This window comes from Nothoprocta perdicaria, unplaced genomic scaffold, assembly GCF_003342845.1.
Source record: "Nothoprocta perdicaria isolate Ctin4 unplaced genomic scaffold, notPer1 scaffold_18, whole genome shotgun sequence".
NCBI classification, from domain to species: Eukaryota; Metazoa; Chordata; class Aves; order Tinamiformes; family Tinamidae; genus Nothoprocta; species Nothoprocta perdicaria.
In genome coordinates, this window is record NW_020454982.1 from 4,542,525 (window position 1) to 4,569,462 (window position 26,938).

The 26,938-nt window shown below is 39.1% G+C and overlaps 3 protein-coding genes and 1 long non-coding RNA gene across 7 annotated transcripts in view; 2 read left to right on the top strand and 2 right to left on the bottom strand.

Moving 5' to 3' along the window:
• GPT2 (glutamic--pyruvic transaminase 2) overlaps nucleotides 1-2,440 on the top strand; it is a 19,234-nt gene extending 16,794 nt beyond the window's left edge. Inside the window, exons 10-11 of the mRNA XM_026036502.1 lie at nucleotides 657-769; nucleotides 2,007-2,440. Of these exons, the coding sequence (XP_025892287.1) occupies nucleotides 657-769; nucleotides 2,007-2,097 (204 nt within the window). The 3' untranslated portion in view covers nucleotides 2,098-2,440. The remainder of the gene's footprint in view (nucleotides 1-656; nucleotides 770-2,006) is intronic.
• Nucleotides 1-6,478, bottom strand: part of LOC112944991 — a 15,192-nt gene extending 8,714 nt beyond the window's left edge. Inside the window, exon 1 of one of the 2 annotated variants that reach the window (XR_003248903.1) lies at nucleotides 6,379-6,478. This is a non-coding gene — a long non-coding RNA (uncharacterized LOC112944991). Of the gene's footprint in view, nucleotides 1-5,336; nucleotides 5,632-6,378 lie in introns of those variants that run through there. The other variant, XR_003248904.1, reaches the window with a different exon arrangement.
• Nucleotides 6,057-13,402, top strand: LOC112944990 (borealin-2-like). 3 transcript variants are annotated; one of them, XM_026036505.1, is made up of 10 exons: nucleotides 6,057-6,157; nucleotides 6,752-6,880; nucleotides 7,801-7,841; nucleotides 8,201-8,261; nucleotides 8,903-8,970; nucleotides 9,874-9,941; nucleotides 11,055-11,153; nucleotides 11,747-11,879; nucleotides 12,009-12,095; nucleotides 12,910-13,402. In XM_026036505.1, the coding sequence occupies exons 2-10, from the start codon at nucleotides 6,772-6,774 to the stop codon at nucleotides 12,955-12,957; spliced, it is 714 nt and encodes a 237-aa protein (XP_025892290.1). In that variant the 5' UTR covers nucleotides 6,057-6,157; nucleotides 6,752-6,771; the 3' UTR covers nucleotides 12,958-13,402. The 3 variants fall into 3 exon arrangements, with proteins under 3 accessions (XP_025892290.1, XP_025892288.1, XP_025892289.1); XM_026036503.1 differs by lacking the exon at nucleotides 6,057-6,157 and adding an exon at nucleotides 6,636-6,657; XM_026036504.1 differs by lacking the exons at nucleotides 6,057-6,157; nucleotides 6,752-6,880 and adding an exon at nucleotides 6,944-7,331.
• A 2,293-nt stretch (nucleotides 13,403-15,695) lies between these two features.
• On the bottom strand, nucleotides 15,696-26,505 carry DNAJA2 (DnaJ heat shock protein family (Hsp40) member A2). Its single transcript, XM_026036481.1, has 9 exons — nucleotides 26,302-26,505; nucleotides 23,699-23,758; nucleotides 22,493-22,716; nucleotides 20,987-21,067; nucleotides 20,538-20,671; nucleotides 18,643-18,839; nucleotides 17,333-17,477; nucleotides 17,010-17,137; nucleotides 15,696-16,485 (listed from the first exon to the last, which is right to left on the bottom strand). The coding sequence occupies exons 1-9, from the start codon at nucleotides 26,377-26,379 to the stop codon at nucleotides 16,297-16,299; spliced, it is 1,236 nt and encodes a 411-aa protein (XP_025892266.1). The 5' UTR covers nucleotides 26,380-26,505; the 3' UTR covers nucleotides 15,696-16,296.
• Nucleotides 26,506-26,938: the final 433 nt, after the last annotated feature.

A 26,938-nucleotide genomic window follows, 5' to 3' on the forward strand; every position in this document is an offset into this window, starting at 1 on the left:
GTTTAAATTCCACCTTGCTGCCCCTGCCTGGTTTGGTGAGGCAGGACATAGACCAGGATTGAAACCCTTGTGTGCAACGCCCCGGCAAGAGACAGACATTCAGAGGTTTGCTTTCAGATTTTCGTTCTGTACAATACCTTTTTCATATTTGGGTCTGTAAAATATATCACCACATGACAAGTCTTTCAGTTCCCAACTGGAGCTCTATGACATAATGCATAAGGTTTTTTTTCCCCTTTTTTAAAAAGGGGAGCAAAAGTTATTAATTGGGGGACTTTGTAGCCAGCAAGATGCTTTGGGGGAACAAAATTGAAGCACACTTCTCTTCAATTAATTTCAAAATGTCAAATTTCAGGAGCTCAGATTTTGCAATATAGAATTTTGAGATTTTTGGCTACAAGTCAGGCAAGGAGAATAATAAAAATATCTAAAAACTTCACTTTAAAGTAAATGTTTTATTTAGCTTTGTCGTCCCCATGAACTAGTGCTGTTTAATTTGTGGCATGAACTATTAGGATTTGCTCTTCATCAATTTAGCAAAGAAAAAAAAACCTAATAATGCAAGAGAAAGATTTAAGAAGAAAAGCAATCATGAAATCCTATATATTTGGATTATTTTGACTTCACTAATTCCAAAGTTGGCATCTATTCCTTAGGCTCATAAAATGGCACCTGACATGTTGTACTGCATGAAACTTTTAGAAGAGACTGGAATCTGTGCTGTACCTGGAAGTGGATTTGGGCAAAGGGAAGGAAGCTACCATTTCAGGTACAGTTTCTATTTGCTAAAATCAACTGAGCTGTAATAAGATGGGCACCATCCTAGCACTTTACTTTCTGATTAAATCTAAAATTAAAAAAAAAAAAAAAATCTCTTTCATGCTATGTTTACTTTCTACTGAATATTTTCTGTGGGTCTAAAAAATGAGGTAGATGATTTGTTCTGCTTGATGAGCTATTCAGGTTTATATGGTGTTTTCCCAGTTTGCCAACATAGTTTTCTTCTATTTTTATTCTTTAATTTTTGTGTCTTCTCCACAAATGCAAACATTACCAATAGCTTATATTCTAATCTTTAAAGTTGACCAAGATCTCAAAAAAATTGCCCTTTCTCCAAATGGGCAAGTTCATCAGTGTTTTCATATAGAGAAACTGTGTGACAGCTGCAATATCTTCTGCTATGAATCTGTTCCTTGCACAGGCTGAATTGTTTCAGTAAAATGAAGAAAAACTTTAAGTTGGACAAAACCTTATAATTACCCAAATTATTAACATAAACTCAGTAAGTAGCCCTTACTTACATCTGAGCCACTGACAGTGGAATTTATCAGGGAACTCAGTCTTATTTAGTCTACAGTAACAGGATAGAAACTAGTTTTAGTTACACTTGTTCTGCAACACAGATAGCTGGGGTAGGTATCTGGGCACATGCCAGTCCAGGAAAAACATCTGCATCCATCTGCTCCTACTAGATGGGTGCAAGTCCAGAAATAAAGCCAGTGGAAAAAAAAAAAATTGTTTGCATCCTCACTATTTTTAGCTCTTGCAAACATCTGATAACTCAACTTGATTTACAAATTATACTGAAGGAGGAAAAAAGAGACTAAAAATTTGCAGTTTCTATTTTCAATTCAATACGACATTTACATTTACTCATAACTGGCAGCCCCTGAAGACCACAAAACTCAATATCAATTGTCATAACTGTCACAAAAATGGACACAAGACTTGCTGAGATTTTTTAGAGATATCCTTTTTATCACTCAACAAACATGTTTTTGAACACCTTAATACCTTATCATTTGAAACCAAATGCTACAGATTAGTAATACAGTTCAATTAGACCATAAATGCAGAAAAATAAGACAATTACATTAAAGCAGGTATCAAACAATGCATTACTAGCTAAACCCTGAAAGTAAATCAACATCTATGGAAAGATCTCACTTTAATTTATTCTGAAAATAATGTGGAGTATTTTTTCTTCTCTAAAAATTATTTTTCAGAATAACCATTCTTCCTCCATTAGAAAAGCTGAAGATATTACTGGAGAAAGTGAAGGACTTCCACATAAAGTTTCTTGAAAAATATGCTTGAAAGCGCTGTGGCTTTTTCCTACCATCCCCTTCCCTTGAAGGCGAATGCAGAAAATGAGCAAAGATGTGCTGAGAATGTGCTGTTCATGTAATTTAACTCAATTCAAAATAGATATAACCTATCTCAGATACTGTTATAAATTACTGGACAATTAAGTTTAATGTCTGATATAGAAGACATTGTTACACCTTTCTTTTTTAAGGGGAAGGGGAAAATGTGAAGAAAGCGATCGAAGAGATAGATAGGAAATGATATTGTGCCTTGACTGGAAGTTACATTCTTGAACTTCTGGCTCAATAGTTGGGAGAAGGAAGCTGCTTATGAAAATACTACTGTTACGGTCTTTTATGAAACAGAAATGCTGGGGGTAATTGTTTAGCTAGGAAAATGCTTGTCAACTTAAAATTCTACTAAAAAAAAATCAAAGGCCTATGTATTGTTTGGTTTCTTTTTTCCTTTTTTTTTTTTTTTTTTTTTTTTTTAAGTATGTAGTGTTTACCAAATCAGATAACACATGTAGGTACAGCATGTTTGTTTTAAAAAATTCTTTAGAACACATCTTTGGCAGATGTGTTTGGATACCTTTGAACTTCTACTAAAAAAATGAAAAAAGTCCTGCTATTGCAGTATAATCTGAGTAAAATACAGAGTTTTGATCAGAAAAGGAGTGAACATGGTATCTTTCTGAACCCAAGTTTTATGAAATTGAAAAATAATGAGAAACACTAGTTCTTCTTACTCCCGAGCCATTCAACACAGATTCTGCCAGTGTAAGAGGAGAGCGGTAAAACTTCTTAACAACTCCAAATAACAAAGCCATGAATCTCCAGTTCATCCACATCTTTTACATGCATGGAACTAATAAGCTACTAACCTCGAAGAAGATATGATTATTGACGATCACTTCAAATAAGGTAAAATAAAATACTATTTTATCACCTTGTCAATGGACAGCAGCTGTTCAGATTAAAAGACTTTGCTGGCTTAAACCCAACTTGAATTGGCAACTACTAACAAGTGTTATCAGAAGAAATGCTGGGGAGTGATACATAATGAAGAAAAAGATGTATTTAAAAGAAAAGTGTCTTGCACCTAGCAAAGAGATAACAGTATTACACCTCAGTCTTAATTTTTCCACACTCATATTATTGGCTGAATGATCTGAAAACTCAGCTCAATCAGTTTCCTACCTAAGAGTACACCTCTGTTATTCTACTAGCTATGTTATTTTCCCTGCATATAGGAAGAAAACATCTTCCCTGCTAGAACTGGAAGTTGGATAGCTGGATACCTTCTGCTAGGACAGATAAAGGACTGAACAAACAGAGCTTCCACTATTCAGCCATGACAGCATAAACATTTTTCAGGCTTAGGCTCAGCATTTTACCAAGGTTCTTCATTAAGAGTATGTCATTTAATTCACTGATTTCAAATTATTATTTGAAGTAAACTCTTTCATGTCCATTATCACTTTGTTATGCTTCCTCTGTAGCTGCCTTGGCATCCTATGCTGATCCGTGTTACTAAAGTCAAGGGCTAGAGAGTTGTGAATAAACAACATGCCAAACTACTTAGATAGGAACTGTTGCCAATAACCCTCCCTGCAGCAGCAGCTGCTGGCCTGCAAAGCAGCACTGGCAGCAGGTGTGTGCACCTCATAGATCCTTACTGAAGGATTTAGTGGTTCTCAAACATCTGCCAGTGGACAAAGGTTCATAAATGCAAAATGGTCTGCTGGTGGATGAAATTACTACTCTAGAGGCTTGGAGAAAAAAAAATCTGCCTTTATCTTTGAAGGATGACAGACTGAGAATGCCTCTGCTGCTACTATCCATTGGTAAATACCACCTTTTATCAGCTAGCAGTCTCCACTTTGCATCCTTAATATGCACTAATATAACAAATCTGAATAACAAAAATGTAGTAAGAGGTGAGAATATTGATAGAAAAATAAGAAAAACATCACTCTCCTATTCTAGGAATGTGTCCAAATCACATCTGGCTTTGGACTTGTAATGCAATGTAGATTGAAGCTAAGATCTATCAATGGGAATTAGAATATTTTTTTATATTTTTATAACTACAGCTTTTTCATGGGATAGTATTTGTAATCTAATATGTCAATAGATTTTATATTTGCCTTGCATTTGGACCTGATACTCCTGGCAAAAATGTTAAGGTTTACAGCTTTCTAATGATACTTCACAAGTGTCAAATGCTTCTTGTTTTAAACCAGGACAGCAATTCTTACCGTTTTAAATCAAAATATAATGGCATAAACTGAGTTTTTTTTCTAAATGTCCTATTATGGTGCCTTTTCTGTTTCAGCCATTGTAAGGGTAATATTTTGCTTTTACACATATGGAAGGGTGGTGATTTCTACTGTCTATCCACATTATTTGTATGTCCTGTGATAAGGTAAATGTGCATTTTTGTGGAACAATCCTATAAAGCTAAGAAAACAGGCTTATTTTCAATGTCTGAAGTATTTCATTATTAATTTTTAATATTTAATTATTTCATTAGTAACAGACAATTCTTACTTTCTAATGCATGCTTCTAGGTTTGGTTTTCCTACAGGTGCTCCTTACTACGGTACTTTACATGTATGAGATTTCCAAATAATAAAGTGCATATTAAAAAAAAAATTGTAGTCCTCCATTTCGTGCGTTACCAAACAACATTTTTGGATTGCACTGTGAGGCATCTAACTTCACATTTAAACTAGTATTTACTTAAATTCATGTATCTGACTGAACTTTACACTTTCCAGATCATGTAATTTATACTGCTGGAATTTACAGACACCAAATTTGTCCTGCCTGTTATCATAAAACTATTTCTTAATAATGCAGGACCTATAGGGACTGCCAGAGACATGTTTTGTGTTCATAATTAATCATTATCTCTTTCTGTAAGGTGTTGTAAACAGGAATTGACCAAACCACATTTATTTCTTCAGAGGAAGGAAGGATCAATCAGTTGGTTAAGGAAGATCAGCTGAAAAGTTTGCTGAGAGGTTTGTTTGGTATTGGTTGTTCCTTTTTACTATTTTATTTTTTAAAGAGTTAGCTTATTTAGTAACCCATTTTGAAGTGGCACCTCAGACTCTTTTGGGGTGTCTGTTTGATAAGTAAGAAAATGCTAAGAAAATGAAGCACAGGGAAAAGGAAGGTATTCCTACTTTCTTAAGCATATATGCATATATCAGTAGTACCAAAAAAAGCAAAGTTACTTACTTCCTTGTAGCAGGTATTTTGGTATTTTCTGAACCAGAAAGTTCAATTGCTTTCCAGAAGCTTTACAGAGGAGCATGGTCTGATATTAAAAGCTATAAGGCAGGTTCTCTACAGCTTTGCTGTTTGTCTGAGTGACGTAGCGTGTCCCAGCTGGCTCAGCGGACGCTGTCACTGCACTAAATACACCAGAAAACTCCCCACTTTAGGTTTATATGAAATATGGCCATTATCTGACTATAACTTAAACCAGCCGATCGAGCTGGCATCAGGCTGAGCGGGCTAGTTATTGTGGCTAGCTTCGAAACACTGAATGTTGAGCAAAACCACCACAAAACACGTGAAAAGCGGGACCTCGGCCCGGCGCGGGGCTTCACCCGCCAGGGCGGGCGGCTCCCGCCTCAGCGCCGCGCGCCGCCGCTACTCACCCCGCGCCAGGGACGCGCCCGCGCGGCGGTGCCTCAGGGTCGGCAGCGGCTGTTTTCGAAGCCGTTAACACAAACCCGCGGCACTTCCCCACGTTTTGTTTTGTTCCACCAGGAAACGGCAAGTGCAGCCGCTGCTGCCGCCCCCCTCAAGGGCACCGCGGCCTCGCGCCCGTCCGCGCCTCCCACCCCCCCGCGCTCCGGGCTCGGCGGGGGGAGCCGCCGCTCCCTACAAAGGCGGCGCGGGCGCGCGCGCCGCAGACATGGCCCTGAGGAGGCCGCCGGGCTCCGGCCGGCGCCGCAGCACCGACTCGGGCGTGGAGCCCGACCGCGGCGCGCTCTCCCGGGAGAAGAAGGAGCAACGCGTCGCGCTCTTCCTCAGCGACTTCGACCAGCAGGGTAGGCCCGCGTCGTGCCGCGGGGAACGGGGCGCGCGAGGCGGTGGGGTGCGGAGCTGCCGCCCGCGCGGGCTCCGAGGCGGCACCGAGAGGGGGCGCCCTGGCCCCGGCAGCGCCTCAGGACCCCGCGCCCCCCCGCCCCCTTGGGGGGCAAAGAGCGGTCCCTTCGCCCCCCCCTCCGCCCAGGGGCAAAATAAGTCATTTTGTGCCTTCCCCACCCACCTTTGGTGGCAGAAAGCGGCTGTTTCACCTCTCTCCCCATCATTAGTAACTTTTGTTGCCCCCCCCTCAAAAAAAAAGGGGGGGCTCCAGGTGAGAGCGGTGGCTGTAAGTGCCTGGGTGCCTCGAGCGCGTCTGTGCAGAAGGAGGGATGTTGCGAGGCCCCGATAATGTCGCTTACGCACCGAGGGTCCTTGCCCAGTCTGGCTCTGAGGCACGTGGTGGAGTTGGGCTAAACGAAGCTCTTTCCAAATCACTCTGACGGCACCTGCTCTATGCCAGGTGTTATTTTAACTTTCCTTGTGATGCAGAAGTGCTTACACCTGGAAATATGAAGCACATGTGGCAATAAAGGCTTTTTTTTTTTTTTTTTTAGCCAAGGAAAATATCCAGGAAATGAAGAAAGAACTTGATTCGCTTCTGCAAACAGCCGAGAAGGCATTTACGGTGGAGTTGCTGAAGATGCCAGTTGCAATCAGAAAAATGAAAAGAAAAGACTTGCTTAGTAAGTGCTTGTGATGGGTTGATATCTGTGAGCAGCGTCAACAGCACCGCATCCTGCTGTGCTCTTCACTGAGACAAGGAAACCTGTAAATGTGCAAACTTCTTAAGATTGCTTCTGCTGCTAAAAGGCTATTTAACAGTAGTGTGAAGTTGCAGATGAGGAGCAGCAAGCATTTCTCATCAGCTCCACTTGACCTGTGTAATATCAAGGTTTTGTTTTTCTTAGTAAACTGCTCCTGTACTTAAAAACTTAAGCAATTCTTGGTACTAATTTTGTGTTGTTCCTAATTTGAAATTCTTTACCACTGAGCTCTGATTGGGTAATTATTTACATATGATGATGAACATTTAATATTAACCTTGTATTTATGCAGCAGTTTAAGCTGCAGTGGACAGTCAGAATCGGATGTATATTCTGGTGAGAACTGGTGTTTCTGGAATCTACCTAACAGGTGAAACTTGCAGGGGCCAGAAAAGATCATATCTAAGATGCTTGAAGAACTTTATTTTACTGTAAGCCTTTGAGTATGTGTTTTGATGTCCGTCTTGAAAACTTCTCTCCAAAAGTATTAGCTTTGATCAATACATTGTATGACTTTTCTTGTTCTTTAAATTTAAGTTACATACTGCATGACTAAGCTTTCATAGACTTTTAAAGATCAAAGATTGGAATAAGCAGCATTTTTTTAATGTATTCTTGTTATTGTCATTTTTTTTTCCTTCCATGGAATTCCACATCTGACTGGTCTATACTACTTGAATCTTGTTAAAAGGTTAGATATATCCCAGCTAAGGTTAACTATTAAAACAGCTGTACTCCTGATTTGCTTATTTAGTTTCATATTTTATAAGATAGAAACCTATAATTTAGAATTAAGCAAGTGATAGAATTTAAAGAAATAACATATTCTTGTGTTACAGACTTGCAAGGAGGAGAGGAAGTGGCTCTTGCTGCAGCGGTGGTAAGTGTGTTTCCAAGTTTTACCACAGCACATAGCATTATAAATCTTCTGGCTCTACTGTAAGAATTTCAGAGAAATGTTCTTGCTTAGCTCTCTGTCTAAATACAAGAAGTTATGGAAAGGCTAGAAAACCACGCTGCAATTATGAACATTACCTAAAGCTTTAGGATCATCTGCAGGCACAAATGCAGAGTTCTGTGTGTTCCTTCCTTACTCTGAGTATGCTTATGAAAAGTAAACTGGTGTTTAGCCAATCCCACTTCTGTATCTGTTTTATGTCTTTTTAGTTTGAGTTCTTTATCCAAATGATGTGCATTTACTGTACAGACTTTTCCTCTTACAAGTTAAATATTCTCTAGACTGACTGCTCTCTGGAAGACATACCAAATCCAAAACTGATGAGGACAAACAGCAAAAAAGGCAAGTCAATCTAGGTTGTAGGTTGGTTTAATTATTTCTGTGTTTAGTGATGTGGGCTGAGCACTGGCTAAGTGAACATTAAGCCCCAGAAAATACCAGAGGGAAAAGCATGTAACTGGAAGTATAGCATACAGGTCTCTTCAGCTTTCTGTACGGAGGATCAAGAACTATGTATTTAAGTACTTTAAACATAATAAAGTGCCTAACCCTTCAGATTACTCACAGAAGAAAAGGGTGAGAAAAAAAAAAGACTTAAGTGATTTGTCGGTACCTTGCGGAAGAGCTAGGAGTGTCATCCATATTTTCTGGTAAGTTCTGTTTTGACTTCCTGTCCATCGAGATTTGTAAGAATACCATTTCTCTTAATTCTCCAAAATATGCAGTAAAAAGACACTGACTGAGATGTAGCTTAACTTTGACTGAAGGTTAAAGGGTTATCCAGTGTCTCTTAGCTGTACAGTGTGTCACAGGGGCTGTGACAAATACATACAGTTTTGCTTTGAATTAAGTGCTAGTCAACTGACCATCAAATATCAAAACTGATAAGCAGCTTTTGGTGAGCAAATAGCCCTCACACAAATGAGTTTGAGGGAGTCCTTATGCTCTTCCTAAGGCTTTTATCCTCCTTGTCTGTCTTTTAGTTAAGGTAACTACAATTGTTGAATATGAAGATGCCAAGCATATTTCTGCAAAGAAAATAACAAAAAAAGTAAGTTTGCTCCAGACAAACAACATGAGTTTAATCAATTGTGACCTCCTATGAACTCTACTCGAACTATGATCAAGTAGGCCAGTGACCTGCTGTTCATTTGAAAAACCAATTGTTTTAAATTCAACTAACTGTTAAGCAAGATTAAACTTAATTGTAAATTAATTTCATAATAAGCTGTGTTATCTGGATTTCTGTAACACATTAACATGGATATGTAAATATCTGTGAGGTCACTTTTCTCTTGAAATTCCAATTGAGACTTTTTTTCTTGTTCTAATACATAACTTTTAATACATGATTTTCTATATTTGCATGACTTGTGCATTCCTGTCCACATTAATCTCTAAGCCATATATCACAGCTGAATTAATTCTACAAAACCAATCCTTCTTTGGAATGTAGTGGCTCAGCTGGATATTGAAGTATGTGCCAAGATGACAAACAACTGAGGCACAAAGATTATGTGCACAGTTACACACCTTAATTAGAAAGAGTCCTCCTTTATATTTTATAGTGTATGAGTATATATAATTTATAATATATAAACATATAAAGTATATATTATATAAATTATATATTCTTTATATAATATATATTGTAGCACACATGTATTATATTATGATCTATATTCTAATAATACAATCTATAGGGCTGTATATGAAAATATTGTTGCATTTATACAGAACTTCAGAGTTAACAATCATGATTCTAGATTATAAAAGTCTAGCCATGGAATGCATATTTGTCTTTAACTACATGCAAAACTACATAGAAGGCAGCACTGAGAAACTTAACTACGCTGTTTCAGCAGAGAATTCTTAAAATATTTTTTTGCAGAAGTATCTGTGTTGTCTTAAAATGAAATTTCTTTCAACTGCTAACTTGTGTACGCATTTTCAGGTATCCAAAACAAAGTCATTGGTTTCACTGGCCTCTGGTTTAAACAGCAAACTGAACTCTCTCTCTAGGTAAGGCTGACCTTTGAGAGCTTACATAACTTGCAAACACAAAGTAAAATTATTTTGCAAATAAACAAACTGAAATTTGAGCCTGAAAGAATAAATCTGATAAGATGTATTTCATAACCTCAATCAGATGCATTGTGGTCCTGTGAATGTAGTTTAAAAGCATCATTAAGGAGCAAACATCCGTTGATACAGATGTATTCTATCTCTTGATCCCTAAGCAGTGAACAGTTCTGAATTTAGCTTCTATGTAATTAGTATAGTTTTCCAAACAATACTTAAGAGCGCATAATGGGAATGCCTTTTGTTACTTCTTATTAGGACTTATGAACTGTTGCATAATTCTTCTGCCCTCTTGTATAGCTGAGAGTGATCATTATCGGGGGAAATATAAGCTTGCTGAAATGTCCTGCAGTTGACTATAGTCAGGGGGAATCAAACTGAAGTCTTGCTACAAGGGGTAGCAAGGTTAGACATCTGTGCGAGAGAGTTCTTTGAGAAGCTCTCCATGCAGCTCCTTGGGCAGTACACATACTTGCATTCTTTGTTACATTCAATTTGAATTCAGAGAAATGCAAGATGCAATTGAAATATTAATGTGCCTTAAAAAATAGAATTTAATAGATTTAATTATTTTCTTGAACTAGCTCAACAAAATCAAATTGGAGAAGGCTGTCTTGCCTGGAGAAGTCTAACTTGTCAGTGTCTGAAGGCTGTATACCTTCAATTACACAAACCCTGGGACAAGAGCGTGTCCTTATTATCTCCAAAATGTGAGAGGAATAGGAGGAAAGAAGGAGTTCAATTTGTCATCAAAACATTCTGTGAATTTAATTGAAATCCAAACCTAGAAAAGACTTCTTACTGGATTCAGGTTAACCTTGCAGAACAAATGTTCCTTAGAACTGATCTGGTTAAACTAATTTCTGCTGAAAAAGAAACTTGCCTAGAGACTGTACGCAGTAGGAAAGATTTGCAGGTATTTTCCCCTAGTTGTCTGCAATTTAGGTATTGGAGCCCTCACTCTCTCTGAGCATAAAATCTCTTCTGCTCCCTTTCTAAATTAATAGATTTTTTTTATATATATATGTAATTTATAAAAAATTCTCATATTAGGTCTGCTCACTCTTCTCCAAATATGACTGAGGCTGTTAAGGCTCTTGCCTCTGATTGCAGTGCCACAAATTACAAAGACATGACAAAGATATCTAAAAGGTCAGTTTTTTTTGATTTGTTCTTATTTTGTTAAATAATAAGACTATTTATATCTCTAGCTGAATAGTTTTAGTGTCTGCTACTAAATGTGGGGTAGCAGGGAGGCCAGCCATTACACTTCTTCCCTGGAGTAAGGACATTAATGGGTGTTAATTCCTAGCAGCTTCAGTATTTCTTAGTATCTCCTGCTGCAATAAAGAGATATGCTGTAAGTCTTATCTTAAGTTCTGAGACCTGAAGCTACTTGTTTCCAAAACTATAAGCATTTACTGTTGGTATTGGAGAGTGGTTGTTCTTATTGTTGAAAGGTTTAAATGACATCATGTTCACTGGTCTATAACATAGCCTTGAAAGGTTACTGAAGTGTTTCAGGGTCAAAAAACAGCACTAGCAGTGCTAATAAATGGCACTACTGCCTCCAACAATGTTTAGATGTTTCATTTGCTGTGGTCTTCTGTAAGAAGTGGAAAAAAATCAAACATATTTGCCTTTTGATCAGGTACATTTTCTATTATTTGCATTGGTTCATGATTGAGAATCTCCTGCAGGGTATAAAAAGCTCATTTCAGAGAAAAGCTGTAATTGTATTCTAGGGCCAGACTACAACCTGGTGTCCCAAGAACTGTACCGACTAGTGGAAGAGTTCAAGGCATGTTACTAAGAAGTAAATCAATACCCCAAGATAAAACTGTGCCCTTTGTAAACATTCCCCTGGCTGATGGAAAGGTATTGAACCTTTATTACTTTTTGTGCTTAACAGTAGCTGTTAAATAAAAGGTGAATAGTCTGATAGTAATGGCTCTAACTCACATTCAGTTTTTTATCTGAAAACTGTAATTTTCTCTTCATGTTTAGACATTCTGTACCGCTGCTGGGGATCTCCATAACATTGATGTGCAACTACTAAATCAAGATACAGTACAGCATATTCATAACTTAGTGGTAAGCTTAAAACTATTAACTTACAGAAGAATTCACAAAAGGCCTTATAGAGATTGACATCTAAGCCCTAGATTTGCATGAGACTGACACAAGTTCTAAATAGGTAACTGTTCTGAGAGGAAGCGTAAATTGGTTGGCATAAGTTGGAGGGAGGAACAGGGAGTGGGAGGAACAAGAACTGTTGCACACTGATAATGCAAGTGTGCTTACATAAGCATATGGAGTCTGGTAGTTGTCTGGGGGAGGACAGTAGCATAACCTCATCTTTTTAAGTCTCTCCCATATCTTTCCTACCTTGTAAGCAAAGCAGCATTCTCTACCTCCTGTTGACAAAGCCTTACAAGCACACAGCTAAGTTTCAGCTCCTGGTTACAGTCCCTCTATCTTTCTCCCTTGGTGGGTAAAAAATGTTGTTAATTCTCTGCTGCACTTGAATAACAACCGTCTTACCTTTGGTTTAGGGAAGTAAATTTGTTTTGGAACAGAACACAGTAGAACATAATCTTCTAGCACATACTCTGCTACGTTCAAACATAGCTGGGGCTGCTGGATACATTCATAGGGGACACTAGCAGTCAGTATATACCCAGGCACCAGGTATAAGTCAATTTACAGTCTTGTGGGTAATCTCGTAGACTTTAACACAGATGTGTGAGTTAAATGTGGAAGCTAACTTGTGTTTTCTAACATGTACCTACCTCTTTAAGTAGAAAGGAAGTGTAGGTTTGTTCCTTGCCTGTTTTAGTTAGCTTCTCTATTTTCCTCTTCAGTGCATGTATCAGCTTGAATTAAAATTCATTTTCTTTCCCCTTAGAGTGAGCTGACTGTACTGTGTGGGAAGGCAACAGTTAAACCAAGTTAATGAAACTTGCATAAGGGTCGTCTCCTCACTCCAGAATATTTATGACAGCCCTTCCTTGCCTCTTCTGAAGTGTTTAGAGTATTTCTATGTCTTAATAAAGCTCTGTACTGTCCAATAAATGTTTTTATATAAAGTTTACACTGTGATCTATTAAAAAAACTCATCTCTGATTCAAAAGCAGAAGCAATTCCACATTTCAGGCTTTATACAACTAGCAGAGGGGATAAGCTTGAGTTCAATCCTGATATTCTAAGCAGGGTTATCTTAGTGCTTTAGTTACATCCTTACTCTGTTTAATGTCTGTCTTCCATGCACATCACCTACCTGAGCAGAATGGAGAATGCTGCCATACATGCTCCGTCTTTCCCAGGGCCATCGTAGTAACTCGTTTTCCTCTGTTAAAGGAGTCATTGGTGATGGTGTCTAACCGAATTTTCCTAACACTTGTACTCATCATTGTGTGTCTTCTGAGAAACTGCAGGAAAGGCTCTTGCCCTCTTCCACAGACAGAGGACTGTCCCTGAGAAACTAGTGCTGGTGCGTGTACCAGTAGTTCCAGAAGATTGAGTATTATTATTCCTTGGATACAGATTCTATAAGTAATATTGAGGCTTTAATGGGCTAAGAGGTAGCAGGAAGAGCTGTCGTATAGCACTTAAAAAAAATAAATAGAGATTAGCTTCTAATTTTTTTTCCTCCGCCATTAATTTTGCATGAGACAGAGGTCACAAGCTTCAACTAAAGGAAATGTTTTCATGCCATGAAAGATATGAGAAAAAGGGTAAAGAACATGAAGTTAATTAAACCTATTAAGTCTACCTTATTAGAAGTGGGCTTTCTGTTCCACAGAAACTAGAAATAAACATTGTATGGAGAAATGTACAGAACACAACTTTAGGTCATAATTATGTTCATGAAGACTTAGTTCTGTGAAGAGCAGCACAGCTTGGACTAATAAAAATCTGTCCTTAAATTGGTAAGAATAATAAACAAGCTCTCAGCTTCTTGATAAGCACAGGCCAAGGTCTAGAAAGGGTAGGATGTTTTAGGGGTCTTGCTGTAGTTAAGAGGGGGGGGGTAGTCATATTAGAGAAATATTAAGAAAAACATCTATTGTTAAGTGTGGCTACTGTAGTTAAAGGATTTTAATCCTTTTAGTCACCAAAAACAAGCTGCTAAAGCTTCTTGTATCCAACACCAAGGGCAAGTCCACAAGATACACTATCTAGCTGTTACGAAGGCCAAGGACTTCTCAAACAACTGAAGTTATTATTATGAGTTACCATTAAGCTAGGAAGCCTACACTATTTATTTAAGATTCAATAGAAGAGGCATACTGTTCTGTTCTGCTAAGAAATAAAACCCTGACCTTACTCAAAGATACCACCCTCCAGAGCCTAATTTAACAAACACTCAGGCCCAAAACAGAACAAAGGTCATTCACATTTCATGTTGAAGTTTTGTTCCTTATATCAGCAGGCAATCCAAAAGATCATCATGAACTCCCACCACACCCCTACATCAAGAAAAATGCAGCTTCAGACTCATAAGACAGAAGTTTGTACAGTAAGTTCCCCCCACCCCCAAAGGGTGAGTTCCCTTATTAACTAAAACTTTCCTGAAGTTTTAGGAGACAAGGAAGACAACCAGGGTGTTAATAAGCATTACAAGTTCAGATGACCAGCTTCTTGGTAAAAATGAACTGTAAGGAGGACCAGTACAGAACGTTGGCTTCATGAAAAGTACAGAGAAATTACTAAACAAAGAGTCACTAGCTGAGAGTGCCACAGAGTATAAAAAGGCGGTATTGAGATACAGGTCAAACAAGATTTATTCTTACTTTGGATTCCAAAATGAGATTGCTCAGTGATAATCTCAAATGCGGATCACACCCAGGTACACAGAGAGGCTTGGAGCTGTTCTCTCCAGCTAGTAAACAGTGTCAACAACTATCTGAGCTACCATTAAACAAGTTACACATTTCAGGCTTCCAAAGAAAAGCAGAGGATTCTCCTAATTTCCTCTCCTCTGTGGTAAAAGGAACAACACTACAAAGAAGCAACTGACTGACTATAAAGTTCATGCAGTTTCTCACTACCATAAAAAGAGCACTAACAAAACTTATCTAAGCAACTGTACTCCATCATTCTGTAAGGCTTAGATTTTGCTTAGCTGATGTATCTTAACCATTAAAATCACATAAAAGAGGTCTATGGTAGAAAACTTTAAATCTTAAACATGAAAACATGCAAGCTGCTGAAAATACACCAACAACAGCTATACTGAGCATGTTTCCAATCCAAAAACTATCCAGGACAATGCCAAAGTAATTAGAAATTATTACAAAGTAATGCAACCACAAGTTGTCAAGCATTACATTCACTTTTAAGTTATCTTTGCAAAAACAAAAAGTGTTTTTCTAAAAGTCAGGGTAAACCAGGCTTTGATTTTCCTGGATTAAAAGACACCGTTGTTTTAGGAGTAGAAGATTTGGGTATCTTCTGACTGCACTCAGATACCCGAGTATTTTCTTCATCTAAAAGGAAGATGGCAACACTCTTCCCCGTGGCCAATCATATCTTATTTCAAAAAAACACTACTTTGCATGTAGCACACCAAATTCTTTATCTATCCCTGATCTGCTCTTAAAAAGCAGCTTCAGCCTATGTTTACCTCTACCTTGGTGCACAGCAGTAGTTAAAACCACTGGAAAAGCAGAAGTTACAAGGCAAAAGAAATATATTATACACCAACTGCTTTTATTTAATTTCAGAAACCGTTCACAAGATGGTAGAAAAAAAAGAAAAAAAAAACAACTTACAACCACTTCTAATTTAGTCTTCCATTGTTCCCAGTCAGCTCTAAACCCATTATGTGCAAAGCCCATTTACCATGCATCTAGATGATAGATACAGGCTATGAAATTCTTTATTCTACTTGTAGCAGCTTATGCAGGTGCAGCCAAATACCAAGCCTTGGGACAAATTGTACACAAACTTTACAATGTAGAATTCAAATTTAAAATATGAAACTTAAAATCTACACAAAACTGATAAAAATCAAGCACAGATACAAGGACAAACTTAAAACCCATGTGAAAAGGAGTCTTGTCTTCCTTTCAAGTGCTTTATTCTGCTACACAGTCAAAAATGAAGATGTAAGCTTTGTGGTTAGTTTAAATTACACTCTGTAGATACTATAGACCAATTTAAAAGTTACACATACAGCAATAGATGTCCATTGGTTCATCTGGATTACTTATACAATCCAGTTAGATTGTTGAAAACAAGTCAGGCAAAAATTGAAAGAAAAATCCTTGTGCAACTTTTTAGACAACGTTTACTGATGGGCACACTGTACCCCAGGTCCATGATGGCTGCTTTCTTCATCAGAACTATCGATATAAACTTCACGTCTGTGGCCACCACCTGAACCACGAGTGGTATCTAATTCCTGAAGATCTACCTCTTCTGTATCACCAATTACGTTAGGGAATTCAGGTCTAGCTGGCAGAAGATCTTCAAGTTCCTGCCCAAGAAAAGAAGTACATTCAGCACTGCATCTCCAACTGCTAAATACAGGGCCTAGTTTCCTGCCATTTCAAGCCTTCAGACAGCAGACTTCAGTTTTTAAGTATGCATTTAAGCTAATGCAAACCAGGAAGCAAACTCATTTAGAGGTATCTACATCATTTAGAAGTATTTACATCAAGTGGAAGATGTCACTTAAAGAGAGCTTGCAGCTCCACATATCACTGCCTAAAGTACAATCAGTAAACACAGTCACACTTATCACATGGTAGCAGCTATTGCAAGAAGTTTTTCCTCCTGCTCTTAAAGGATTTGCACTGTCCTGAAAGGCATGTTCCAGAAACTTACACTCCAACAAGTATTTTCAAACCACATGTTCCCTCTAAACAATGTTAAAAGAATTAAGTAATTGTACTTGCATCAAAATTTAAATACTGGAAAGCAAGCATCCAAGTACAACACAAGCCCTCTACACACTGCCAAGTAAGAATACTTTCTATTCAAGATAGAAAGAGCACTTACTGAAAGCTTTTCTGGACTAATCCAGTTATTTTCAGGAAACTGAACATCAAATTTAATGTAAAGATCCCCCTTCTCAAAAGGATTGCGGTACTGTGGCATCCCTTCACCTCTAACTACACGAACACAACCTGTAATAGAAACAGAAGCAAGCAGAAAGAGATGCTTCAGAACAAGTCTTAGAAGTCTCTCTCCAGTCTGTCTTCAAGTAACAAAATAAGAATAGGATGAAGTGTTCAAGAACCACAAAAACACTTCTGTGTTTTTGTCACAGGGCGGGGTCCTTCTGTCAAAGGTCAGAGGAGTCCTTATCAGGTCAGTCTTACCTGGCTCAATTACTTTTCCAGGAGGATATTTAACCACAATCTGACGTCCATCGAGGTGCTTAAATGTGAACTGAAATCCACACAGTGCTTCAACAAGCCCTATCTTGTGTGTCATATGCAAGTCATTCCCATCCCGCTGGAACACCTACAAACAGAAAGAGATGTCTCTTCTAGTACTATGATCATTTCCACAAGACTAACCATTTAGTGCATTCTTCAAATTCAAATTAAGAAGAAAAGTCCTGTATAGCAGCATTGCTCTTTCCTTAAGATTTTCCACAAAAGAAACCTATAGAAAATGCTTAAAGCAGTGTGACACTACTCCCTTCCTGTCCTCAAGTATAAAAATGTCTCTTGCTTCTCAGCACTTTAAACAGCAGTTGCAAGCAACTGCTTCAGTTTCTCTACCTATATAGATCAGGGTTTTAATCAATCAGTCCTTAACTCAACTAGAGATTCTTAAACCATCCCCTTAGGATTCTCAAGTAGAGTATCTTTTGCCCACTGGTGTAACTCCAAGACATTACTACTACTCCCTTGTCTCCTTTTCCACCTTGAGGAAGATTTTAAGCATATTAAAAGCTGCACTGAAAGTCATTCTAGGGTTACTCACTAGGATACAAAGATACAGCTACAGCATTTTTCAGAATGACTAATACAGTAAGAACAGATGTAGTTCATTAGAAGACAGAGATTGTATCTGCCATCTGGAATTTCAGCTGTCATGCACTTCTCACATTGGTTCAAATGTTTGTAGATCTCTTCCCCCCTCCCCGCCCATCACAGTCAAGATCAACTGATTCCATGTCAAGAATATTACATATGAAAGAATACAAGTGTAAGGAGACATACAAAATGTTGATTTTGGCAAAACAGCAATCCTCAACACAAAATTTTAAAAAATTGTACAAGTTCCTAACTTCCAGTCAATGAACATTACAGTCTTACTAGGCAACCAAACTTCAAATTCATTCCTAATGCTGTTGTTAATGTCATGGGTGAAGCAAATGCAAGTTAACATCATGATTAGCTTTTAAATGTCTTCACATAGGAAAGTCATCCTGAGTTTACCTGAGAAATATACCTTTCATTATCATGAGGAAGCCCTAGAACCTACATGCACCCAGACTTGCAAAGTTTTAACTCACACTTAAAAAAATTTAACTTGCTATATATCTATTAAAAGCTATTTGAGTGCCCTCCTAGACTGCAATTGTATCAATCACTTTCAAGTAAATAGCCATTTATATCACTTAAGTGCTAAAAGACTAGGATAAACTGTATTTAAAATATAATCTCAAAAGTATTACCTCATTCTCCTTTTCTTGGAGCAAAAGGACAATATCTCCTGGTTCCACACCTGGAGCCTGATCTGCTTCTCCACTGAATGTAATTCTCTGGCCATGTTTCATGCCTTTGTCTACATGAACTTCAAGTATTTTAACTTCTTTGATCACCTTCTTCCCTTCACATTTTTTACAGCGGTCTTTTTCATTAATTACTTCACCTAAAGAAAGAATTTTCAGTTCAGAAATTCATATAAATGTCCTCAATTCTGAAAAAAATGTTTAAGTATACTAAAGAATACCAGCAATACAGTTATTTAGATGTTCCTTTATACATTCTTTGCAAGAAGAAGGCCAGACTCAGTGTACTGGGAAAGTGTAGCTGGGAGAGGGAAAGAAGAAACAGAATCCAGAAGATGCACATGAGCATCTCAGCTGTCCAAACTGGGATTTTGAGAAGCCATAGCGCATTACAGCAACACAGAACTTCACCTGGGGCTTCTATTGGTCTTTAAAATTGATTTTGACTCCACCATACTTACCACTCAACTCGAAGAAATAAGACTCCTCAAAAAGGTCTGCTTTTCCATCCTTCATTATGCTGAAGGGTGACAGCTATACATTAAAGAGGGAAAGGCTAAAATCAAACTAGCATGTCCCTCTTCCCTTCAAAATTAGAATACAAATTCCAGGCTACTGATTTTAGAAAGCTTAGTTCCACTTCTGCTAACAGTGGGGGGAAAAAAAAAGACCGTTTCAGAGTCACATTCTGCAGTGCAGCAGCAAAATAACAAAAGCATAAAGGCAAAAGTACTATACATGTTGTCAGTAAAACAAGAGACTCGCATATAAAACAGGGAGCAAGACAGCAAGTGAAATCAGAGCTTCATGCAGTAGCAATATGAGTATTCTCCAATGGAAACAATCCAACACTTCCTGATACATGAAGGATTTCATTTATACTCAAAATCGATAAGATTTTTTATACTGCCTTTATAAAGACAATTATCCAGCATTATTCAAAATGACTTAAACTCCCTGCTCTAATTGTTCCTTACTTTTCAAGTAAGCTATTGTCTTTGCTCACAACTACCTAAATAAATCAGGCTAAATGCACTTACAATTCCAGCATTTATTTCTAATGCTGCTTAAGTGTCATCAGCAGAAGCACTTGGTTTAAGACATTAAACTTGTCAATTTCCATGTCTTTTCTGCTTGGGGGGGGTGGAGGGGGTGGAGGAGTGGGGGGGGGGCGGGTAGGCTAACATCATGATGTAGCTGAAACTACATATTTAAACTTTGAAAACAAGATTTTCAAAGACATTATTTGCAAAAATGATTGACTGGTCAAAAAATAAAACTTCTTAAAACTTCTAGGTATTGTTAGAGTAGAATCATCCATAAAGTGATACTGCAATTGCGCAAAAAAAAAAAAAAGGAAATATGAAGCGTGGGGCATAGGCTGAACTTTCCCCTAAATATGATCTATTCAACAAAAGGTACCTCCTTGATGTTTGAAAGTTATAACTGAAATTTAGTTTAGGTTATAATTAGAAACCTATAGACCTGCTGTTATACATTAGAAGGCTGCAAAAATACAAACAGTTGTCAAAAAACAAAATTAGGGCTTTTACTTCAATGGACAAGTAATAGCAACAAGTGATACTCATGACTAAATGTTTCCAAGGAGCAATCCCTACTTTTCAATCTTCCAGGCTTTCTTTCAAACAATACATAGGATAAATTTCGCTGCTGTTTCGAGGAGTGTGATTTTGTCAAATTGAGACCAGATGGAGACCAAACTGACTAGCTGGAATCAAAGCTTTCCTGGATAAGATGCAATTCAACATATGACAGAACCTTTGCAGTAGTGTTTTCTCAGATTAAAGGTAAACAGTAAAACAGCATAGCTAGCCTACCTTCTCCATTGCAGTCAGAGCACACAGATTGCATCTGCTGAACCATTCCAGGAGCCAGCTGTCTGATCATGATACGAACACCTCTACCTCGGCAAGCACTACATTTCTGAACAGCTCCAGATTTTCCACCCTGCCTAGAACAGAAAGTACCAGTTGCATAAAACACAAGGTTTTCTTAAAAAAAAAAAAAAAAGTGACCAAACGACAAGAACAGCAGAGGGACATGCTTAATTGCATCACCATTTGTTTTAGACCTCTCTTCCCCCTTTAACCCTATTACGGAGGCACTAAAGTAGTTCCAGTTCCATCAATGGAATCATTCAAGTTCAAGAATTTTCTGGTCTCAGAACAGGCTCCAGCGAGTCAAAAAGAACAGAATAGAAGTCTGAGATCCTTCGTTTCACTATACGCCGACAAAGCATCCAGGGAACTTAAAAATATAAACTTACCCATTACATGCACTACAAAGGACATTCTTGCTAAGTTGTAGTTTAGTTGTCTTTCCATTATACAAATCTTCTAAGGAGACTCTACAAAATAAAGCATTTTCTTCTGAGTTATCATTTAACAACTTCCTCCATGCAATTAAGATATTTCCCAAGGCCAAACTATATTTAAAAACATGAAACTCCTCCCACTCCTCCCCAACCACCACCAAAGAGAGTGATCTTCAGAGAAAAATAAAATAGCCTGCTATTAGAAGATGACTTTAAAGCAGTCTTTTAGGTTTCACAAAGGGTAAGTAAAAGCATTCCCTCTATGTGAACATGTATATATATGATCCTCAACATAATTTAATATAAAAGCTTTAGATTCAAAAAAACATACAGGACTGGTTATGTTTAATTCTTGTTTTTAGCAAACAAGCTGATCTAGTGTTTTAGATTTTATTACACAATGCATCTCATTTTTCATTTCTGTCAAGTGAGAAAAATCTTTCTAGATTATGCTGACAAAATTGATCACATACATACAGATGAACACATACTGAACATTTACAGTTAACACTATCTTGAGCTTTCCACTGGGAAGAAAAAAAAAACAAGATAGTGCTTTTCTTTTGTCATGTTCCCAAGGTCACTCTCTATATTCTTTACATTTATGTTCCAATTTTTAGCCCTTAAATGCATTAGCAAACTCCAGTAACTATATATTAACAAAAGTTTCTAAAACCATTTTGTGTTTAAAACGTTTTGTAATTAAGCCAATAGAAATTTTAGCACTGGATTTTGAGCTAGAAAAGGTTGCCTGGTATCAGTGTTTACAAATAAATACAAAGACACAAAGCTAATTAATAATACAGCATGCAATGCTAGCTACTAAACTAAGCAAGCATGAAAAAGGAAACAGATTTTGCTAAGCAAAGCTAGGCTACACCTTTTCCACCTTTTCTGTACTTGGCCAGCTTGTAAAGAACTTAGAAGGGAGATGGCTCAGCCTGTAAAACGCAGCCATAATTGCACGTGGAGACTTATAAAACATTAGATCTAATATTCATGCTGTTTCTTTGGAGGGAAGAAAAAGAAAAAAAACCCACCACTTCTATTATGCAGTTTGAACGTACCTCCAGCTGATGCTAAGCTACAAATACAATCAACTAATGAAGCTTTTCCAGAGCTTCTTTTACACAAGCTGTTTTCTTAATCCAGCTAACGGATAAATACTTAGGTGCTGGATGTGTTTCAGATTAAAACTTCCAAACATAATTAAGCAGTAAAACTAAGAAAAATGATGTTGACAAACCAAGTTTTTTAGGCTATTTACCAACTAAGGAAAGCATTAGGTAAATCTGTGACTTGTGAAAAGTAAGACTTGTGACACACAGGTCTGAAGGCTAGGCACAAACTGCACAGGAGGTACGAACTGAAGAGAGCACCAAGAACATGAGGTGAGTCAAGTACTACCCCTTAGCAAAGCTAGAAAGTGAACATAAATTGCAGCATTAAGATACTCACTTGAGTGGATGCATCATATCTTCTCCTCTTCTTCTACCATTACGACTTCTACTCTGACCACCCATGAAATTGAACAATCCACCACCAAAGATGTGGGAGAAAATATCGTCCATTCCACTGCTTCCACCACTACCTTCTCGAAGGCCCTGTTCTCCATATCTATCATACAATTCACGTTTCTCTGGATTCGACAGTACTTCATAGGCAAAGCTTATTTCTTTGAACTAGAAAGAGGGATAGAGTCAGAAAGCCCATGATAATTTTCAACTTCAAGGGAACCTCAGGATACTTTTTCATGCTTACATCAATACTTGATTAAGAAGGTACATAACAGAACAGTTTTTCACCCCCCATTCATAAATACATAAGGCTTAAAGCAGGCTTAGCCTTTTATTACCTTGTTCAAAAAAAAAAAAAAAAAGACCCTACATCTATCCCACAGACTTGCTACTTCCCTGTACCTAGCAAACAACTGTTTTCCTTCCCTCCAAGGCCCCATTTGAAGAAAATTAAATACACAGTACTGCAATAGCCAACAGGTTAAAAGTAATGTTGCACACTAACGACAAAGACTGCAAGATTTGGTAGCACTTAAAATAGCTAAACAACTGGGCATCTTATAAAAAACACATGAACATGTTTGTTCACAAAACAAATTATTTCATAGTCATGTTAATCTACTTCTCAATCATCATTATAACTCCCATTCTGTTAAGGAGACTCAGCTGAACTGAAATGCCCAACTCGACTGGTATTTTTGGTGCCATTAACACAATATCTAATTCAGCCTTCCTAAATTCACAATTCGCTTTATGTTGTAGCAGCTTCAGTGTCTGCTGCATCCTCTAGAAGATCTGTACCTACATACTCCATGTGCTAAAGCACTTCTTCAAAAGATCTGGAAGGTAAATTTATTCCCCCCTCCCCGCTTCAAATACCTATGCAAATGCCAGCTGACATCACTTTAGCAGATGAGAGGCATTTCTCCCTTTAGCACTACTTTCTCAACCTGTCTCAGTAAATTGCTTTGTTCTGGCATGAGGTAAGTTGGGAGGTTTAGAGACTGGGGAGAGTTTTAGACAAGGCAGCTTCACCTCACACTTCTATTTCTAAACAACTTGAAGCATCAAGGTCCCAATAATTCTATTTCATCAGATGTTACTGTAACAGCAAATTCAAGATTTTTTTTTTAAATAGATGGCTTACTTTGTCCCCAGCATTTGGATTCTTATCAGGATGGTATTCTTTGGCCAGCTTTCTGTATGCCTAGTTGAAAGAAGTACAGAATTAGTTTCAATGTTGATTAATTTGCCCTTTTTGAGAAATTCAATGTAGGATTTTCTTAATAGAAAGAAGATGCTAATACAACAATACAAAAAAAAAGGTGTGTCTTTACTCACACATCCAAGTTGAATATAAAAATATATAAATTGTGTATACTATAGAATCAGGTATCTTGGTTTTAAACAGCTCTAACATACAATAGCAGAATTCCTGCTCATCTCCATTAACTTATAAATTACATTGGAAAAATTACATTTGAATATACAGTATTGCATTAAAATTACTTACTCTAGGTAAACCACTCAAAGTCTGTAAAAATACACAGTTTCAACCCATTTGTGCTTCACCTCAATTTCATCAATACATTAACAACAAAATGGCTGCCACAGCTCCTCATCTAAGTGAGTCAATCCCCTCAAATAATCAGTTTATTCTTCCTTACCTATCAGTAATAATGGAAAATTTAACCTCACTCTAAGCTACATACATGTTTTACACATGCAGAAATACATAGATAACTCGTGCATTTGATGCAATTCTACTAGTCTGAAATAGCAGGAGAAAACAATACAGCCAAACTCCCAAAAGGGAGTTTTGAGGATTTTTTTCTTAACAGCACTTTGTGACTCACAGTACCATCTTTTTTTCTCCTCCCCACCCCCTTTTCTTTCCCTCTTTTCCCCCCACTTCTCTCCAGCACTACAACTCTTCCGCTTCCAATTTGAAGGACAGAAAGCTGAATGATGCAGCTGAAGAAATTTGTGTTAGTTATGATGGGCAGTCAAAAGCTTTTCCTACAGGGAGATTTTGAGGGCAAAGTGATAAACTCCTTCTCCCCCACCCCATTCCACTCCATCCCAGCAACATCCAACCAGTAAACAGATAATCATAGTTACATAACAAAAAAAATTGATTTTTGTACTGTACATAAAAGCATGTTAGCTATAACTAACTAGAAATGCAACTGCAAACAACTGAAACCTTCTAGTTTTTACAGTGTACTGTTAAATAGCTCCTTTCCTGCACAATTGAGCACTAAGACTAGCTCTTTACAACCACAGCTTTAAAAGAGCTTTAGAAACTGGGCTTTAAAGAAGTTCCAACTTCCATGATGTGTGAGAACAGGTAAATTTTTATTTTTTGAAAATTTACTGCTCCTTAATGATGCATCTTGAAATATCCATCACTTATGCATGGACTCAAGAAGAAAAGAAGTCAACAATAAAGAGCAACTAATGAAATGAAAATACAACACATTATAAGCCAAATACTTCAATACACAAAAGTGAAGAACTAGATGAGGTCTTACTATCAGTAAGAACAAATAACCTTAAATAGGCATATCTAATCTGTAACAAAGAAATGTTTTTTCCTTGAATATTTTAAGGCATTTAATCAAGACAGAGAGAAAAAAAAGACAAAAAGAAAAAAAAAAAAAGACTATTCTTACAACATTCCCTAAGCAGATTCAAGGCAGCTTGACACCAAGTCAGTTACTTATTAGATCCAGAATAAAGACCTATATGGATGTTGCACTACAAATTATATTTTTCCTCTTTTCTATCCTTTTGTATAGACTAAAATATTACATCTAGACATCACCCAAGCACTTTCTCAATGACAATAAGACAGATGAACTTTACGCTGCAGTGGGTAGTTGGAAGCTTTGCAACTGCAATACCTTAAATTTAACCTTGGTATAAATATAATATGGAGCATCATCGGTTATTTCAGATGAAAACAACTTTTTCTTCATTCTTGGAAGTGATATTTTTAAAATACTTTAGTTAAAAGGAAAAACAAAAAACAACAAAAAGCTATCCCTTGATTGTGTTTACCAGCTAGAGCCACCTCCTCAGTGTGCTCACCACCTCTACGGCTGTTTCAACACGGGGACTGCCCGTGCCTGCCCAGCTGGGGCCCCACACGCCTGCGGGAGAGCACCGCAGCAGGGAAGGAGATCACCACCCCCGTGCTAGCCCCCGTGGGCTCGTGAGAAGGGACAGCGAGGCCCTTCCAGAAAATGCATAAAATGGAGGCAATAAATTGTTATGGTGACGAGCGGGCTCCGAGTTTCCGCCTCATTTCTTTGTCTTACCTTGGTGCTTTGGGCCTAGGAGGAACCAGATGAGCAAGCGGGATGGGTGGCTCACGCGCACCTCGCGCGACGCCCCAGCGACGCTCCATCCCCGCGGCTTCCACCCCCTCCCCGAACCCCTCCACTCCAACGCAGCCGGGAGGGCGCCGAGGGCCCCGGGGGAACGGGCCGGGCCGCAGCGCCACCGCTTGGCCTACCAAGGCCTGCCCCGCCGCGCGCCTCAGGCCTGCGAGGGCCGGCGGCGCCGGGCTAGGCCGCGCCGCGCTCCGCACCGCCGCCTCCACACCGCACCCCCCAACCGGGCCGCCGCAGGGCCCGGTCGCGCGCTGAGGCCTCCCGGCCGCGTAGCGGCCTCCGCGTCAAGGCCTCCCGGCGACCCCCCGCGCCGCTCCCCGCGGGCACTGCCCCCGCCTCGCCGCCCCCGCACCTTCTTGAGCTCGTTGTCGGAGGCGCCGGGCGGCACGCCCAGGATATCGTACAGCTTCGTGTCGGCCACGTTCGCCATGGCGGCGGCTACAGGCGGGCGGCACGGGCCGGAGCGGGCCGAGGGACGGCGAGGACGAGACCGGGAGCAGGACGCGAGGAGCGGCCTTGACGTCACGCGCACACGCACTGCGTCGCCGCGCCGCGCCGCGCGCGCGCACGGCGAGGACAGGGCCGCGCCCCGCCCCGCCCCTCCCACCGCGGCGCCCCGCCCCCCCGCGCCGCTGCGCAGCCTGACCCAGTTCGGGCACCGCCCAGCAGGGGGCGCCACCAACTGTCAGCCCAACGGTCACTCCAACCGTCACACCAACGGTCACTCCAACCGTCGCCCCAAAGGCCGCCCCGACGATCACCCCCAATGGCGGCTCCAAACGGTCTAGAGATGCAACAAAGGAGATTTGGTGCTGCGGCAGAGACTGGTCGTGGCCCGAGCCGGGACCCAGGGTCATTGGACAGGAAGCCAGTGTTCCGAGTCAGAGCCACGTTCTCCCCGCCGCAGCGGAGACATGACTGCGGGGCCTGCACCCCCTTCCCAGAGGCCTCATCCTGTTCCTAGAGTACGTCCTGGAGGCCTACAGGGA

What these genes read in the sequence shown, in the direction of transcription:
- LOC112944990 (XM_026036503.1), top strand. An exon ending in GAAAAGAAAAGACTTGCTTA is followed by an intron (nt 6,881 to 7,800) that starts GTAAGTGCTTGT and finishes CTTGTGTTACAG; the next exon opens with ACTTGCAAGGAGGAGAGGAA. An exon ending in ATGACAAAGATATCTAAAAG is followed by an intron (nt 11,154 to 11,746) that starts GTCAGTTTTTTT and finishes ATTGTATTCTAG; the next exon opens with GGCCAGACTACAACCTGGTG.
- DNAJA2 (XM_026036481.1), bottom strand. Translation starts at nt 26,379, where the DNA reads ATGGCGAACGTGGCCGACACGAAGCTGTACGATATCCTGGGCGTGCCG. An exon ending in ATCCAAATGCTGGGGACAAA is followed by an intron (nt 22,717 to 23,698) that starts GTAAGCCATCTA and finishes CCCTCTTTCTAG; the next exon opens with TTCAAAGAAATAAGCTTTGC. An exon ending in GATATGATGCATCCACTCAA is followed by an intron (nt 21,068 to 22,492) that starts GTGAGTATCTTA and finishes TTTATTTTGTAG; the next exon opens with AGTCTCCTTAGAAGATTTGT.